Source organism: Schistocerca cancellata, chromosome 11 (genome assembly GCF_023864275.1).
Source record: "Schistocerca cancellata isolate TAMUIC-IGC-003103 chromosome 11, iqSchCanc2.1, whole genome shotgun sequence".
NCBI lineage: Eukaryota > Metazoa > Arthropoda > Insecta > Orthoptera > Acrididae > Schistocerca > Schistocerca cancellata.
Genome location: NC_064636.1, coordinates 172,186,794 through 172,203,775, shown reverse-complemented (window position 1 = coordinate 172,203,775; position 16,982 = coordinate 172,186,794). Strand labels below are relative to the sequence as shown.

At 43.6% G+C, this 16,982-nt stretch overlaps 1 protein-coding gene across 1 annotated transcript in view; it reads left to right on the top strand.

Annotated features, from left to right (window-relative positions):
* The window catches only part of LOC126108416 (zinc finger protein 708-like), a 139,216-nt gene that overhangs the window by 78,566 nt on the left and 43,668 nt on the right, over positions 1-16,982 (top strand). Inside the window, exon 6 of the mRNA XM_049913624.1 lies at positions 14,009-14,046. Coding sequence (XP_049769581.1) covers positions 14,009-14,046 — 38 coding nt within the window. The remainder of the gene's footprint in view (positions 1-14,008; positions 14,047-16,982) is intronic.

Here is a 16,982-nt window from a genome sequence, read left to right as displayed (position 1 = left end):
GCAGCGAGGTCGGTTACAGGGGTAGGAACCGCTGGGTAGAGAAGGTAGTCTGGGAATATTGTAGGGTTTAACAAGGATGTTACGGAGGTTAGGGGGCCGACGAAAGGAAACTCTGGGTGGTGTGGGGAGAATTTTGTCAAGGGATGATCTCATTTCAGGGGTTGACTTGAGAAAATCATATCCCTGGCGGAGTAATTTGTTGATGTTTTCGAGGCCAGGATAATATTGGGTGACAAGGGGGATGCTTCTGTGTGGTCTGGGGGTAGGAACATTGTTGTTGGACGGGGAGGAATGTATTGCTCGAGAGATCTGTTTGTGGACAAGGTCTGCAGGATAGTTGCGGGAGAGGAAAGCACTGGTCAGGTTATTGGTGTAATTGTTGAGGGATTCGTCACTGGAGCAGATACGTTTGCCACGAATACCTAGGCTGTAGGGAAGGGAGCGTTTGATGTGGAATGGATGGCAGCTATCAAAGTGAAGGTACTGTTGTTTGTTTGTGGGTTTGATATGGACAGAGGTGTGGATGTGAGCTTCAACAAGATGAAGGTCAACATCCAGGAAGGTGGCTTGGGTTTTGGAGAAGGACCAGGTGAAATTCAGATTCGAAAAGGAGTTGAGGTTATGGAGGAAATTAAGGAGTGTTTCTTCACCATGAGTCCAGACCACAAAGATGTCATCTATAAACCTATACCAGGCCAGGGGAAGCAGCTGTTGGGTCTTCAGGAAAGCCTCCTCCATGCGGCCCATGAAGAGGTTGGTATAGGACGGAGCCATCCTGGTTCCCATGGCCGTTCCCCTGATTTGTTTGTAGGTCTGGCCTTCAAAAGTGAAGTAGTTATGGGTGAGGATGAAGTTGGTGAGTGTGATGAGGAACGAGGTTTTTGGAAGATCTTCGGGTGGGCGTTGGGAGAGGTAGTGCTCAAGGGCAGAGAGACCATGGGTATGTGGGATGTTTGTGTAAAGGGATGTAACATCTATGGTGACAAGAAAGGTTTCAGGTGGGAGAGGAGTGGGAATGGATTTGAGGCGTTCTAGGAAATGGTTTGTGTCTTTGATGTAGGATGGGAGTCTGCGGGTGATAGGTTGGAGGTGCTGGTCTACCAGAGCTGAGATACGTTCGGTTGGGGCTTTGAAGCCTGCTACAATGGGACGGCCAGGATGGTTCTCTTTGTGGATTTTGGGTAATAGGTAGAAGGTAGGCGTACGTGGCTCAGGTGGAGTGAGTAATTCTATGGAAGCCGTTGTGAGGCCTTGTGAGGGACCTTGGATTCTTAGGATTTTTTGCAGCTCAGTCTGGATGGAGGGAATGGGATCCTGGGTAACAGCTTTGTAGGTTGAGGTGTCGGAGAGTTGACGCAGTCCTTCTGCCACATACTCCACACGGTCAAGTACGACAGTTGTGGAGCCTTTATCCGCCGGGAGGATGACAATAGAGCGGTCTATTTTCAGCTCCTTAATGGCACGGGATTCAGCTGGGGTGATGTTGGGGGTTGTTGGGATGTTCTTCAAGAAGGACTGGGAGGCAACACTGGATGTGAGGAATTCCTGAAATGTCTGCAAGGGATGGTTTTGGGGGAGGGGAGGAGGATCTCTTTGAGAAGGCAGTCGGAACTGTTCTAGAGAGGGTTCAACACTGGGTCTAGTATTTGGGGGCTGTGTTTGGGTAGTGAAGTGGTATTTCCAGTTGAGGTTCCGGGTGAATGAGAGGAGATCTTTAACCAGGGCAGTGTGGTTGAATTTAGGCGTGGGGCTAAAGGTTAAGCCTTTTGACAGAACAGATGTCTCTGGAGGAGAGAGGGATCTGGATGAGAGGTTTAGGACTGAATTGGGACTGGCGAGATGTGGCATTTGACTGTGGTTATAGTTGAGATTTGGTCTGTGTGGGGTATGTGCTGGGATGGGGAGATTGAGTAGGGTGGCTAGGCTAGGTTTGTTGGCTATGAGGGGGGTTTGTTGAAGGTTCTGTTGTGGTTGGTGTTTGTGAGGGATAGGGAGAGGGACCCCACTTCTTAGGTGTTGCACTAGCACTGTGGATAGTTTTTTCAGGTGTTGTGTGGCATGGAACTCAAGTTTGCAGCTGGCTTCTAGGATGATGTTCTTGAGTGTGTTCTCCAAGCAAGGGTTTGAGAGGTGGAGGATTTTGAAGAGAGATAGGAGCTGTTGGGAGTGGTGGTTACATGAAGTAGTGTAGAGATTCAGGACAAGTTGGGTAAGGGCTAAGGATTGAAGGTTCTGGAAGTCCAGGAGAGACTGGTGGAAGGAGGAATTGCACCCAGAGATGGGAACTTTTAAGGTAAGCCCTTTAGGGGTAATTCCAAAGGTTAAGCAGGACCGGAGGAAAAGTATGTGGGATTGCAATTTGGCTACGGTGAATGCATGTTTCCGGAATGAATGTAAATAATGTGGTATAGGATTAGGGTACATAGTGGGTAACTGGTGGGTAGGGAAATTAAATAACTAAAATTGAAATAGTAATCATAAGAAGGAATAAAATGCGGAGGGAAGGACGAGAAAGAAAGAAATTGTGTTGGTAATGTCCAATACCAAAGGAAGACCACTAAATAAGAAAAATACGGAAAAAGTTGACCAGACCAAGCAAGTATGTCCAGATCAGGGGAAAAGAACACACGTTGCTCAAAAACAGAGATAGCGAGTGACGAAAAAAGGATCGCGCGTACCGCAAAAAAGATCGCGCGTACCGCAAAAGCGATCGCGCGTGCCGCAAAAACGATCGCGCGTGCCGCAAAAATGTCCCAAAAAAATTTTCTTGTGGCAGAGAAAGATAGCCAATGGCACAAAAATATCGCCAGCAACAAGAAATCGACGGAAATGGATGATACTGGTAGGTGTGGAAGAGATTGTTGGCAGTGATTGTTGGCTGGAAAACAGTGAATAACGAACGTTAAAACTATGGAATGTTGAATAAATAAATCAATAAATAAAAAAGAGAAGAGGACTATAAACGGAACAAGATAATAGGAGGAAGATGAAACTAGCACAGTTGGTGACGAAAATATTTGTTTATGGATATATAAAACACTGAAGAAGAGAAAATGTTAAGATGACAGACGTAAGTGATAGCTAACAAAAGGGACAAAACAATGAAGGATGTGGACCATATAGGTGATCTAAATGATTAATGGAAAATCTCATATAGAGATGTGAAACAAATACTAAAAAAGAGATAGAGGGGCTGGCCAGTACTTACCTCAGCTCAGTACAGCCGATAGATACACACAAAACAAAACCGAAAATTTATGTTCCTAGCTTTCGGAACAAATGTTCCTTCATCAGGGAGGAGAGAGGGGAAAGAAAGGGAAGAAGGGAAAGGAGATTCAGTTACTCACAACCCAGGTTATGAAGCAACAGGGAAAGGAAAATAGGGAGGGTAGCAAGGATGGAGGCATGGTTGTCAGAGGGAAGCCAAAGATATTCTACTGTAAGTACTGTGCCAGCTTCAAACCAAAGAGGATGCATACAGAAGTAAAGAGGTATATAGTATAAAGATAAACACAACTATTCAGGATGAAAAGATGCGTGAATGGCTAAGAGGAAAGGGAAAGAGGAGAAGACTGAAGAGTAAATGGGAGTGAGGTTGTTTAACGTAGGTTCAGTCCAGGGGGATGGCGGGATGAAAGGATGTGTTGGAGTGCAAGTTCCCATCTCCGCAGTTCAGAGGGACTGGTGTTGGGTGGGAGAAGCCAAATGGCACATACGGTGTAGCACGTTCCTAGGTCCCTAGAATTATGCTGCAGGGCATGCTCCGCTACTGGGTATTGGGCATCTCCTAGGCGGACAGTTCGTCTGTGTCCGTTCATGCGCTCAGCCAGTTTAGTTGTTGACATGCCAATGTAAAAGGCTGTGCAGTGCAGGCATGTCAGTTGATAAATGACATGTGTAGTTTCACATGTGGCCCTGCCTTGAATTGTGTACGTTTTACCAGTAGCGGGGCTGGAGTAAGTGGTTGTGGGGGGATGCATGGGGCAGGTTTTGCAGCGAGGTCGGTTACAGGGGTAGGAACCGCTGGGTAGAGAAGGTAGTCTGGGAATATTGTAGGGTTTAACAAGGATGTTACGGAGGTTAGGGGGCCGACGAAAGGAAACTCTGGGTGGTGTGGGGAGAATTTTGTCAAGGGATGATCTCATTTCAGGGGTTGACTTGAGAAAATCATATCCCTGGTGGAGTAATTTGTTGATGTTTTCGAGGCCAGGATAATATTGGGTGACAAGGGGGATGCTTCTGTGTGGTCTGGGGGTAGGAACGGCCATGGGAACCAGGATGGCTCCGTCCTATGCCAACCTCTTCATGGGCCGCATGGAGGAGGCTTTCCTGAAGACCCAACAGCTGCTTCCCCTGGCCTGGTATAGGTTTATAGATGACATCTTTGTGGTCTGGACTCATGGTGAAGAAACACTCCTTAATTTCCTCCATAACCTCAACTCCTTTTCGAATCTGAATTTCACCTGGTCCTTCTCAAAACCCAAGCCACCTTCCTGGATGTTGACCTTCATCTTGTTGAAGCTCACATCCACACCTCTGTCCATATCAAACCCACAAACAAACAACAGTACCTTCACTTTGATAGCTGCCATCCATTCCACATCAAACGCTCCCTTCCCTACAGCCTAGGTATTCGTGGCAAACGTATCTGCTCCAGTGACGAATCCCTCAACAATTACACCAATAACCTGACCAGTGCTTTCCTCTCCCGCAACTATCCTGCAGACCTTGTCCACAAACAGATCTCTCGAGCAATACATTCCTCCCCGTCCAACAACAATGTTCCTACCCCCAGACCACACAGAAGCATCCCCCTTGTCACCCAATATTATCCTGGCCTCGAAAACATCAACAAATTACTCCGCCAGGGATATGATTTTCTCAAGTCAACCCCTGAAATGAGATCATCCCTTGACAAAATTCTCCCCACACCACCCAGAGTTTCCTTTTGTCGGCCCCCTAACCTCCGTAACATCCTTGTTAAACCCTACAATATTCCCAGACTACCTTCTCTACCCAGCGGTTCCTACCCCTGTAACCGACCTCGCTGCAAAACCTGCCCCATACATCCCCCCACAACCACTTACTCCAGCCCCGCTACTGGTAAAACGTACACAATTCAAGGCAGGGCCACATGTGAAACTACACATGTCATTTATCAACTGACATGCCTGCACTGCACAGCCTTTTACATCGGCATGACAACAACTAAACTGGCTGAGCGCATGAACGGACACAGACGAACTGTCCGCCTAGGAGATGCCCAATACCCAGTAGCGGAGCATGCCCTGGAGCATAATTCTAGGGACCTAGGAATGTGCTACACCGTATGTGCTATTTGGCTTCTCCCACCCAACACCAGTCCCTCTGAACTGCGGAGATGGGAACTTGCACTCCAACACATCCTTTCATCCCGCCATCCCCCTGGACTGAACCTACGTTAAACAACCTCAGTCCCATTTACTCTTCAGTCTTCTCCTCTTTCCCTTTCCTCTTAGCCATTCACGCATCTTTTCATCCTGCATAATTGTGTTTATCTTTATACTATATACCTCTTTACTTCTGTATGCATCCTCTTTGGTTTGAAGCTGGCACAGTACTTACAGTAGAATATCTTTGGCTTCCCTCTGACAACCATGCCTCCATCCTTGCTACCCTCCCTATTTTCCTTTCCCTGTTGCTTCATAACCTGGGTTGTGAGTAACTGAATCTCCTTTCCCTTCTTCCCTTTCTTTCCCTCTCTCCTCCCTGATGAAGGAACATTTGTTCCGAAAGCTAGGAACATAAATTTTCGGTTTTGTTTTGTGTGTATCTATCGGCTGTACTGAGCTGAGGTAAGTACTGGCCAGCCCCTCTATCTCTTTTTTAGTATTTGTTTCACATCTCTATATGAGATTTTCCATTAATCATTTAGATCACCTATATGGTCCACATCCTTCATTGTTTTGTCCCTTTTGTTAGCTATCACTTACGTCTGTCATCTTAACATTTTCTCTTCTTCAGTGTTTTATATATCCATAAACAAATATTTTCGTCACCAACTGTGCTAGTTTCATCTTCCTCCTATTATCTTGTTCCGTTTATAGTCCTCTTCTCTTTTTTATTTATTGATTTATTTATTCAACATTCCATAGTTTTAACGTTCGTTATTCACTGTTTTCCAGCCAACAATCACTGCCAACAATCTCTTCCACACCTACCAGTATCATCCATTTCCGTCGATTTCTTGTTGCTGGCGATATTTTTGTGCCATTGGCTATCTTTCTCTGCCACAAGAAAATTTTTTTGGGACATTTTTGCGGCACGCGCGATCGTTTTTGCGGCACGCGCGATCGCTTTTGCGGTACGCGCGATCTTTTTTGCGGTACGCGCGATCCTTTTTTCGTCACTCGCTATCTCTGTTTTTGAGCAACGTGTGTTCTTTTCCCCTGATCTGGACATACTTGCTTGGTCTGGTCAACTTTTTCCGTATTTTTCTTATTTAGTGGTCTTCCTTTGGTATTGGACATTACCAACACAATTTCTTTCTTTCTCGTCCTTCCCTCCGCATTTTATTCCTTCTTATGATTACTATTTCAATTTTAGTTATTTAATTTCCCTACCCACCAGTTACCCACTATGTACCCTAATCCTATACCACATTATTTACATTCATTCCGGAAACATGCATTCACCGTAGCCAAATTGCAATCCCACATACTTTTCCTCCGGTCCTGCTTAACCTTTGGAATTACCCCTAAAGGGCTTACCTTAAAAGTTCCCATCTCTGGGTGCAATTCCTCCTTCCACCAGTCTCTCCTGGACTTCCAGAACCTTCAATCCTTAGCCCTTACCCAACTTGTCCTGAATCTCTACACTACTTCATGTAACCACCACTCCCAACAGCTCCTATCTCTCTTCAAAATCCTCCACCTCTCAAACCCTTGCTTGGAGAACACACTCAAGAACATCATCCTAGAAGCCAGCTGCAAACTTGAGTTCCATGCCACACAACACCTGAAAAAACTATCCACAGTGCTAGTGCAACACCTAAGAAGTGGGGTCCCTCTCCCTATCCCTCACAAACACCAACCACAACAGAACCTTCAACAAACCCCCCTCATAGCCAACAAACCTAGCCTAGCCACCCTACTCAATCTCCCCATCCCAGCACATACCCCACACAGACCAAATCTCAACTATAACCACAGTCAAATGCCACATATCGCCAGTCCCAATTCAGTCCTAAACCTCTCATCCAGATCCCTCTCTCCTCCAGAGACATCTGTTCTGTCAAAAGGCTTAACCTTTAGCCCCACGCCTAAATTCAACCACACTGCCCTGGTTAAAGATCTCCTCTCATTCACCCGGAACCTCAACTGGAAATACCACTTCACTACCCAAACACAGCCCCCAAATACTAGACCCAGTGTTGAACCCTCTCTAGAACAGTTCCGACTGCCTTCTCAAAGGGATCCTCCTCCCCTCCCCCAAAACCATCCCTTGCAGACATTTCAGGAATTCCTCACATCCAGTGTTGCCTCCCAGTCCTTCTTGAAGAACATCCCAACAACCCCCAACATCACCCCAGCTGAATCCCGTGCCATTAAGGAGCTGAAAATAGACCGCTCTATTGTCATCCTCCCGGCGGATAAAGGCTCCACAACTGTCGTACTTGACCGTGTGGAGTATGTGGCAGAAGGACTGCGTCAACTCTCCGACACCTCAACCTACAAAGCTGTTACCCAGGATCCCATTCCCTCCATCTAGACTGAGCTGCAAAAAATCCTAAGAATCCAAGGTCCCTCACAAGGCCTCACAACGGCTTCCATAGAATTACTCACTCCACCTGAGCCACGTACCCCTACCTTCTACCTATTACCCAAAATCCACAAAGAGAACCATCCTGGCCGTCCCATTGTAGCAGGCTTCAAAGCCCCAACCGAACGTATCTCAGCTCTGGTAGACCAGCACCTCCAACCTATCACCCGCAGACTCCCATCCTACATCAAAGACACAAACCATTTCCTAGAACGCCTCAAATCCATTCCCACTCCTCTCCCACCTGAAACCTTTCTTGTCACCATAGATGTTACATCCCTTTACACAAACATCCCACATACCCATGGTCTCTCTGCCCTTGAGCACTACCTCTCCCAACGCCCACCCGAAGATCTTCCAAAAACCTCGTTCCTCATCACACTCACCAACTTCATCCTCCCCCATAATTACTTCACTTTTGAAGGCCAGACCTACCAACAAATCAGGGGAACGGCCATGGGAACCAGGATGGCTCCGTCCTATGCCAACCTCTTCATGGGCCGCATGGAGGAGGCTTTCCTGAAGACCCAACAGCTGCTTCCCCTGGCCTGGTATAGGTTTATAGATGACATCTTTGTGGTCTGGACTCATGGTGAAGAAACACTCCTTAATTTCTTCCATAACCTCAACTCCTTTTCGAATCTGAATTTCACCTGGTCCTTCTCCAAAACCCAAGCCACCTTCCTGGATGTTGACCTTCATCTTGTTGAAGCTCACATCCACACCTCTGTCCATATCAAACCCACAAACAAACAACAGTACCTTCACTTTGATAGCTGCCATCCATTCCACATCAAACGCTCCCTTCCCTACAGCCTAGGTATTCGTGGCAAACGTATCTGCTCCAGTGACGAATCCCTCAACAATTACACCAATAACCTGACCAGTGCTTTCCTCTCCCGCAACTATCCTGCAGACCTTGTCCACAAACAGATCTCTCGAGCAATACATTCCTCCCCGTCCAACAACAATGTTCCTACCCCCAGACCACACAGAAGCATCCCCCTTGTCACCCAATATTATCCTGGCCTCGAAAACATCAACAAATTACTCCGCCAGGGATATGATTTTCTCAAGTCAACCCCTGAAATGAGATCATCCCTTGACAAAATTCTCCCTACACAACCCAGAGTTTCCTTTCGTCGGCCCCCTAACCTCCGTAACATCCTTGTTAAACCCTACAATATTCCCAGACTACCTTCTCTACCCAGCGGTTCCTACCCCTGTAACCGACCTCGCTGCAAAACCTGCCCCATGCATCCCCCCACAACCACTTACTCCAGCCCCGCTACTGGTAAAACGTACACAATTCAAGGCAGGGCCACATGTGAAACTACACATGTCATTTATCAACTGACATGCCTGCACTGCACAGCCTTTTACATCGGCATGACAACAACTAAACTGGCTGAGCGTATGAACGGACACAGACGAACTGTCCGCCTAGGAGATGCCCAATACCCAGTAGCGGAGCATGCCCTGGAGCATAATTCTAGGGACCTAGGAACGTGCTACACCGTATGTGCCATTTGGCTTCTCCCACCCAACACCAGTCCCTCTGAACTGCAGAGATGGGAACTTGCACTCCAACACATCCTTTCATCCCGCCATCCCCCTGGACTGAACCTACGTTAAACAACCTCACTCCCATTTACTCTTCAGTCTTCTCCTCTTTCCCTTTCCTCTTAGCCATTCATGCATCTTTTCATCCTGCATAGTTGTGTTTATCTTTATACTATATACCTCTTTACTTCTGTATGCATCCTCTTTGGTTTGAAGCTGGCACAGTACTTACAGTAGAATATCTTTGGCTTCCCTCTGACAACCATGCCTCCATCCTTGCTACCCTCCCTATTTTCCTTTCCCTGTTGCTTCATAACCTGGGTTGTGAGTAACTGAATCTCCTTTCCCTTCTTCCCTTTCTTTCCCCTCTCTCCTCCCTGATGAAGGAACATTTGTTCCGAAAGCTAGGAACATAAATTTTCGGTTTTGTTTTGTGTGTATCTATCGGCTGTACTGAGCTGAGGTAAGTACTGGCCAGCCCCTCTATCTCTTTTTTAGTAAATGTATAGATTTTCATGTTTCAGTGTTAAATGGGAAATGTTCAGTGTCAATCAATCCTGTGCATTTGATGGTACATTCACATTACTATCTCATGTATAATATTTGAAAGTTTGAATGCGTGAAAGATTTTCAGTTACCTTCATTATTTGTTCAAATTAATTTCCAGTGGTGCTTACATAGACTTGATACCATATATTGCAGTTTATAAAATTCATTTGTTTCTTCAAAAAATTTCCTCCAAAATTGAGGTGTGTTACACTCAAATTTAATATAACAAGTCCAGTGTTCCAGTCAAAATTCCCGGTTGCCTTACAAATGGCCATATATTCAATGCTTCAGGAAATCTATTTCTGTCTATTAACATTGGATTCAATTGGCAGAAGAAATGCACCAGTGCAACGAACATGTTACAGGGATTCACAAGCTTTGTTCATATGTTTCTCTTGGAACACCAGCTGATTGCGTACAAATCATTCTGTCCTTCCTCCTCTCTCTTCAGGGATGACCTGACCTTGGCATATTGGTTACTGTTGTTTCATGTTTTTGCTATTGACTGTGCACACTTGTTTGTGGTTGTGGTATGCCATAGTCCCTAGAAGTACTCCCAATCTTGAAGACATGCAAAACAGCTTGTCTCACATCAAGCGAGTGTTCTGTTTTGCTATACTTCTAGTTCTCTGCAAGTAAACAATCACTGACTGGATACAATACCATCACGGCAAGTTACAAACTTTCGAGCTAAAGGAATACATATGTACATCATTGTTGTATGATCTTATTTGTTCACTAGATATGTAACCACAGCAGTGTGCAGCTCTTGATGGAGTGACACTTGAATTTATTGCTCTTTTGTGACCGCATGCAAGCAGTACTGACAGCATAACAACACCACTGCAAAATATATCTGATCACTGCTGTAGCCTAGCAAAACACTCCAAATACTGTTATCTGCATATTTGCAGAGACTCTTTGAGCTGCTTGCTGCAACTTGTTTGCAGTACATATACGATTGCTATGCATTACTGAGAAGGTACTACAAATATGGAACAATTTTTTTTCCTGATCAATTACGGGCCAGCTAAGGTTTTACATTTATTTATGCTACTCCTTATGCTACTCTTTCTTTCCACGCACCTGACTTCCAGTTTCTGTCTTGTCTTTTTGGAACTGTTATGCTGTGGAGAATTTACCGACTCAATCCTGTTTCTGTATTTGGTTTGGTTTTAAATATCTTGCTAATTTATACAAGTTTCTTGTAGGTCTTTGTGCACTCTTGTAAGGCATTGAGATTTTTTAATGGTTTTAGTACTGCTACACAGTTTTTCTTTTCAGTATGCTAAGACTCATTAACCTTGTATGCCAAATTTTGTCTCCAGTTATTTTCCTAAATATTTATCTATACTTCTGTATTGTTTCTGAATTGAAATGTTTGTGGTGGTATTCTGTTTCCTAATATCTTTTCTTTTTCGTAATTTCCACTATCTTTTGTTGATTCTAAAATTAGTATTTGTGATACAGATGTGTATTTTGGCCAAATGACTACCTTGCAAGTTGGAGGTTCTGCAATTTTGGAGAATGAATTTTTACTATAAACATCTTCTGTTGACTGAAATGCAGAGTCCATCTTTTATACTCTTCCTCTTGTGGTTCCATTTTCCCCACCATTGGGCTACATGATTTCTCATAGATCCTTAAATTTGTCTTCCCCTGACTTTCCCACACTTTGTATTTGATAGGGATGTTGCAGTCCTGTAGTTACCCATTACTGCTTCACTGCTGCTTATCAGAGGAGACGACTAGTCATGCTTTTTCCTACTGTTCTTCTTTCTCTCTGTTCTGTGGTTTCTCTACATTGTCAGCATTGCTAAATTACCTACAAAAGTTGAACAAACAATTTTGAAATTATCAATTTTCTAACCAATTAGTATTCAGCTTCTGGTAGTAGATTCTGAGAACAGCTCCATCTGTTCAATATTCACTTTTCTAGTATAGTCTGAAAGAAGAATGGAGTTAGTACATTGCCTTGGCTAAAGTCTGTTCTTATCTCAAATGAGGCTGTAGTTCTTTTAAGAAGACCCGTGTTGTCTTCTGTATTTCAGATTCTTCAAGAATTTTGAAATAAAGCAGTCTTGCTTTATAGCCATAATCCTTCTAAAATGTTACAGATGTATTCCAATAGTATTTTGCTCCTTTAGTCCTCTATCAATTTGGCCTTCACAGGACCATCCTGTCGTAAGCCATCTCTGATATATCTTGTATTTTAGAATTCTGCTGTTGTCTCCTTGAATTTTTCATGGAATTTCATTGAATCTTATGTGAACATGGTTATCAGTTATTCTAGGCCCGGAATCTTACTTTTATTGTTCAGTGGTAATGGTCAATTTCAACAGATATCTATGTCTGACTCTGGAATTCATCATCTTTTTGGAATTGTGCTTTGTTACTGGCACACAAGCTGTCTGATATTCTCAAATCATATTATTGTTGTCCTCGTATCTTTTTAGTGGTGTATGCTAAATGTCTTTTTCTTTGCAGTTTTCCTTTTTTCTTGCATCTAGTCAGGCAGACATTCATAAATGAAAACATTTTCTACCAGGGCTGATATGGAATGTACTTATTCAAAATTAATTTGGCAGTTGTACAATTCTCAAGTGGTAGCTCAGTGTGATGTCTGAATCCTTTATAATTCCTTTTGAGGTAATACTTTTGAGGTAATACGTTCGTGTTAACCATGTTTACAAATTCCATTTTCTTTACAAGATGGGAGTCTTTGTAATCTGTATGCCTAGAAATTGGTAGTACTTCATGTACTAATTTCTATCAAAGTCATGTCATACTGCACATCTTAATATCCAGTCCCCAAGCCCTAGGCATGACATTTAATAACACTGACTTAGTTCATAGTAAGCTGTCACTTGAGAATGGCATAACAGTCAAAATTCCAGTTGTGAATAAATTCATTTAATATCAGTTTGGGCAGATAATGTTCTCATCTCCATTCTGTGCCAGTCTGAGGATAAAAGTTAAATAAAATCTGTATGTTTTCCTCTGGAACTTCATCAGATGCTTCTCAACATTGTTCTGAGGACTTTTTTACCTTCTGCATTGTTATCCTGATCTATTGGTGCATGTGCATTAATTATTGTGTACCTCTCACCTAAATAGTGAATTATTGCAGGGAGAGAGACTTCTGGAGGTAATGAAAAATTTGGATTTAGGATTGTTTGGGGGAAGAGGCAAAACAGCGAGGTCATTGGTCTAATCGGATTAGGAAAGGATGGGGAAGGAAGTCAGCCATGCCCTTTCAAAGGAACCATCCCGGCATTTGCCTGAAGTGATTCAGGGAAATCATGGAAAACCTAAATCCGGATGGTCGGGCATGGGATTGAACTGTTGTCCTCCCAAAAAATTTGGTGCCGTTTGCAATATAATTGCCATTTATGAATGCAGAGCCTAGTTCTGTAGTAGTTTCGCGAATTTCTTCCCTGTGTTCTCTGTGAAGAATCTACAGTTCTCTGATTGTGGTATTTCTTCATCTGTGAATGTGATATTTTGTAATGCTAATTTTAACTTGTCCATTTACGATGTGTGAAACTATTTTGAGTTTGCCAATATTTATTAATGTTTGTATATTTAATGGTCCAAGCCTGTATGTAGTTCTGGGTGTGAACTTAAGGTTGGGTTTAGGAGTCACTCCTCACCTCTGCAAGTTGGTCTGGGCTGCCCAGAGCACAAAGGTCCAAATGTGTCACTCAATGATGGATTCATCTGTCATTGCATGGCAGTTTTCATTACGGAAAAAAGTGAAAGAAAATTTTACACAAAGTGTAAGTGCATAATAGATTAAAGATGTTATTGGTCACTTTCCTTTGCAAAGCGTCTAGTACGAAGTATGGCTACAACCAAATTACTGGCTTGTGTAGTTATTTACAGTACTGAAGACAGTGAGAAAATGGAGAATGAATTCTTACTGACATTCTGTTTCATTAACTGCAACAGTCTATCATGTCCTCTTAAATGATATTCTCAAGCCTAACTTACAGCATTTTGTGGACCAATCACATGTTGGTGGGCATTAATAGAATTCTATGTATTTACTGTCTCATCAGTTGTAAATCACTGGCCATTTCTTCAAATATTTCAGGTGGAAACCTCAACAAGATGTGCATCTGATAGTGCAAGGTAAGTTTTCATAATTCACTGCAGAACTTTTTCAGAAATATAAATTTTTGTTTATTAATTGTGAGAGTACTTCAGTTATAAAATGCACTACTGTAATGATTCATTAATACTATTATTTGCAACAACCATTATGTGACTATTCCTAGATAAATAGAGCAAATGTCTGATATCCATACAGGAAAATAAAAGTTCAGGTGGCATATCAGAAGCTGTATTGTGTTTAATGCAGAATGTCACATGAAATCACTTAAATTCAACAGATTCATCTTGATGGACACAAGCTAATATCATACTGCAGTAGAACAAGTTAGAAGAAAGGGTGAATGGCTATATATTCAAAAATTGGAGCTGATTCCCAGCCTTTCAGATTAATGAATATAGTGTTGAACACCTCTCTCAATGCGGTGCCACAGTGGTGCTCAGGTAACGCACAAGCTTGTAGTGGTTTACAGGCCACCATCAAGAAGAAACATAAGTAGCTGGTACCACTTTCAGTAAGGCTGTGAAGACTTAACTGGTGAATCCTCATTCTCTTTGTTTCTCCTTCGTCCTGGTGTGTTCCTGAAGGGTGTCCCATTTGTTAGACACATTACAGGTGACAGGGTAATGCATAATTGGCAGCTCCAGGTCAACGGGTACAGTTCTCATGTATCCTCTGATACAGGTCAGGCCCAGAAGGGTGAGTGCCTGAGCTGTTACCTTCCCAAATGCCAATTGGTCCCTCTGTCAGGAGTTTGGGGGGGGGAGGGGGAGGTGACCTGAGGTGCGAACAATCATTTACGGTGGTGAATCCCCCTCTGAGGGGGTTTCCAGTTGGAAAGAGCGTGCCATTGGAGATGTTGGCAATCATGGGGGATTCTTTTGCAATATATCAATCACCATCTTAGCGTGTGTCTACTAAACATAAACACAAACAGAATGAGGCTATAGATTTGAAGGACCTCCCAAATGCACCTTGGTTCCTCATGTTATCACATACTGAAGAGGGTCATTTCTTTGCTACAGTTAATGCATGCCTTATTCTGGAAGGTGTTGCAGTTGGAGACTGTGAAATTTTTCTCATTTATGAAAAATATGGATGCAAACTCAATGCCCACATGCACTCAAAAAAAAAAAAAAAATGGTTCAAATGTCTCTGAGCACTATGGGACTTAACATCTATGGTCATCAGTCCCCTAAGAACTACTTAAACCTAACTAACCTAAGGGCAGCACACAACACTCAGTCATCACGAGGCAGAGGAAATCCCTGACCCCAACGGGAATTGAACCCGGGCGCAGGAAGCGAGAACGCTATTGCATGACCATGAGCTGCGGACCCACATGCACTCATTTTCTACCATTTGCTCGAGTAGTTTTTGCCTCAAAGATTAAGGGAGGCTGTGAAGTAATCACAGTCCAACCATACATTCCAAACCAGATGCATTCGTACAAGTGTCAACATTATAATAAAACGTGTATCCAGTCAAAATATGGCCAAGTGTGTTACTTTTGGCAGAGATGCTCATGAGGGCAGCTGTTCGCCTCCTCTCTGCTGTATCAATTGTAATCCCGTGAATGTCCCAAGTGTCTTAATGAGCAAGCATCCAGGAGATCTGATTGAAGGCCATCAAACCCCACCCTGTCACTTGCAATTGTTAGCTAGTCAAAATCCGTGCATTTTACCATCTGGCATTTACAGTACCATTTTTGCTACGCCGTGTGTAACGGAGGTATGCCCACCAAGACTTCCAACTTCAAGTCAGTGTTGCAGTAGTGAAATCACACAGGTCACAATAGCATCCCTGTCTCCTACTACAGCTACGCAACAAGCAATCAGATCTTTACATTTGGTGGCGAAATCACGTGCTACACAACTGTCAGGCTGAAAGGACAAAAGCAATACTCCTGCAAAGACTTTCTACAGCTAAAAACATACTCTTCATCTGTCAACTAGAAAGTTCTAAGAACTCTAAAAAAAAACAAATGGTCTTCTCCTTCCCTGATTTGGAGATCCACTTCAGTGGTGTTGGCATACGTGCCCTTACCTGGCTGACCTCCATTTTGCTGGTGCTCACTGCCTACCGATTTTCTGCCGTGGAATTCAGACTGACCAAGGGCGAGTGCAAATATGTTTGTAGGTCTCATGGAACAGGATTCTCCAGCCTCTTCCCCCTGTAACCGTGGATATTTGAAGGCTGGCACTCAGCAGCCACCAAGGTGACTAATCTTCATTTGTTCCCTCTTCCCCAATCCCCATTATGACTTCTCCAATGGAAAATTCATGGCATTAGATCCCAGGAGGGATTACAGCTGCTCTTGGAATTGCAGTGTGCGCTTGTTTTCTCCTTCCAAGAAAAAAAATTATCCTCACAACCCATTTGACCTTTCATGTTTCTGGTCCGCTGTGACCTTTAGCTCCAAGGACAGCATTCCACCTCATGTGGGAGCCATGCTGGCCATCCATCTCATTTAACATGTGAATGCTAGCTGTTGCAGTGAGCATTGCCCTTCCTCATTTCACCTTTTCTCTTTGCAACATCTACACCTCTCCATCATTTGCTGTTACCAAGTCAGACTTACCCTAGCTCATTGGTCAGCTCCCTCACTCCTTTTTGCTGCTTGGCAACTTCACTGCCCACCATCTGCTTTGGGGCTCTTAGAGAACCTGTCCAAGAGGTTCCCTCTTAGCTGACCTTCTGAATCATCTCTTACCACTAGAGCACCCACGTTCCTTTCAGATTCCTGCACATATCTTACCATTTGGACTTCTCGTTCTGCACTGTCCAGCTCGCCTGTCATCTTTGGAATGTGTGTTCTTATAGGACAACTATCCAAGGATTTCCACCCAATAATCCCCAAACAGCTTTTAGAGACAAAATCCAATAATAAGTTAACTTGGCAATACAACTTGAGATCATTTACAAAAACCTTTAAGAATGATGACAGTTGGCACCA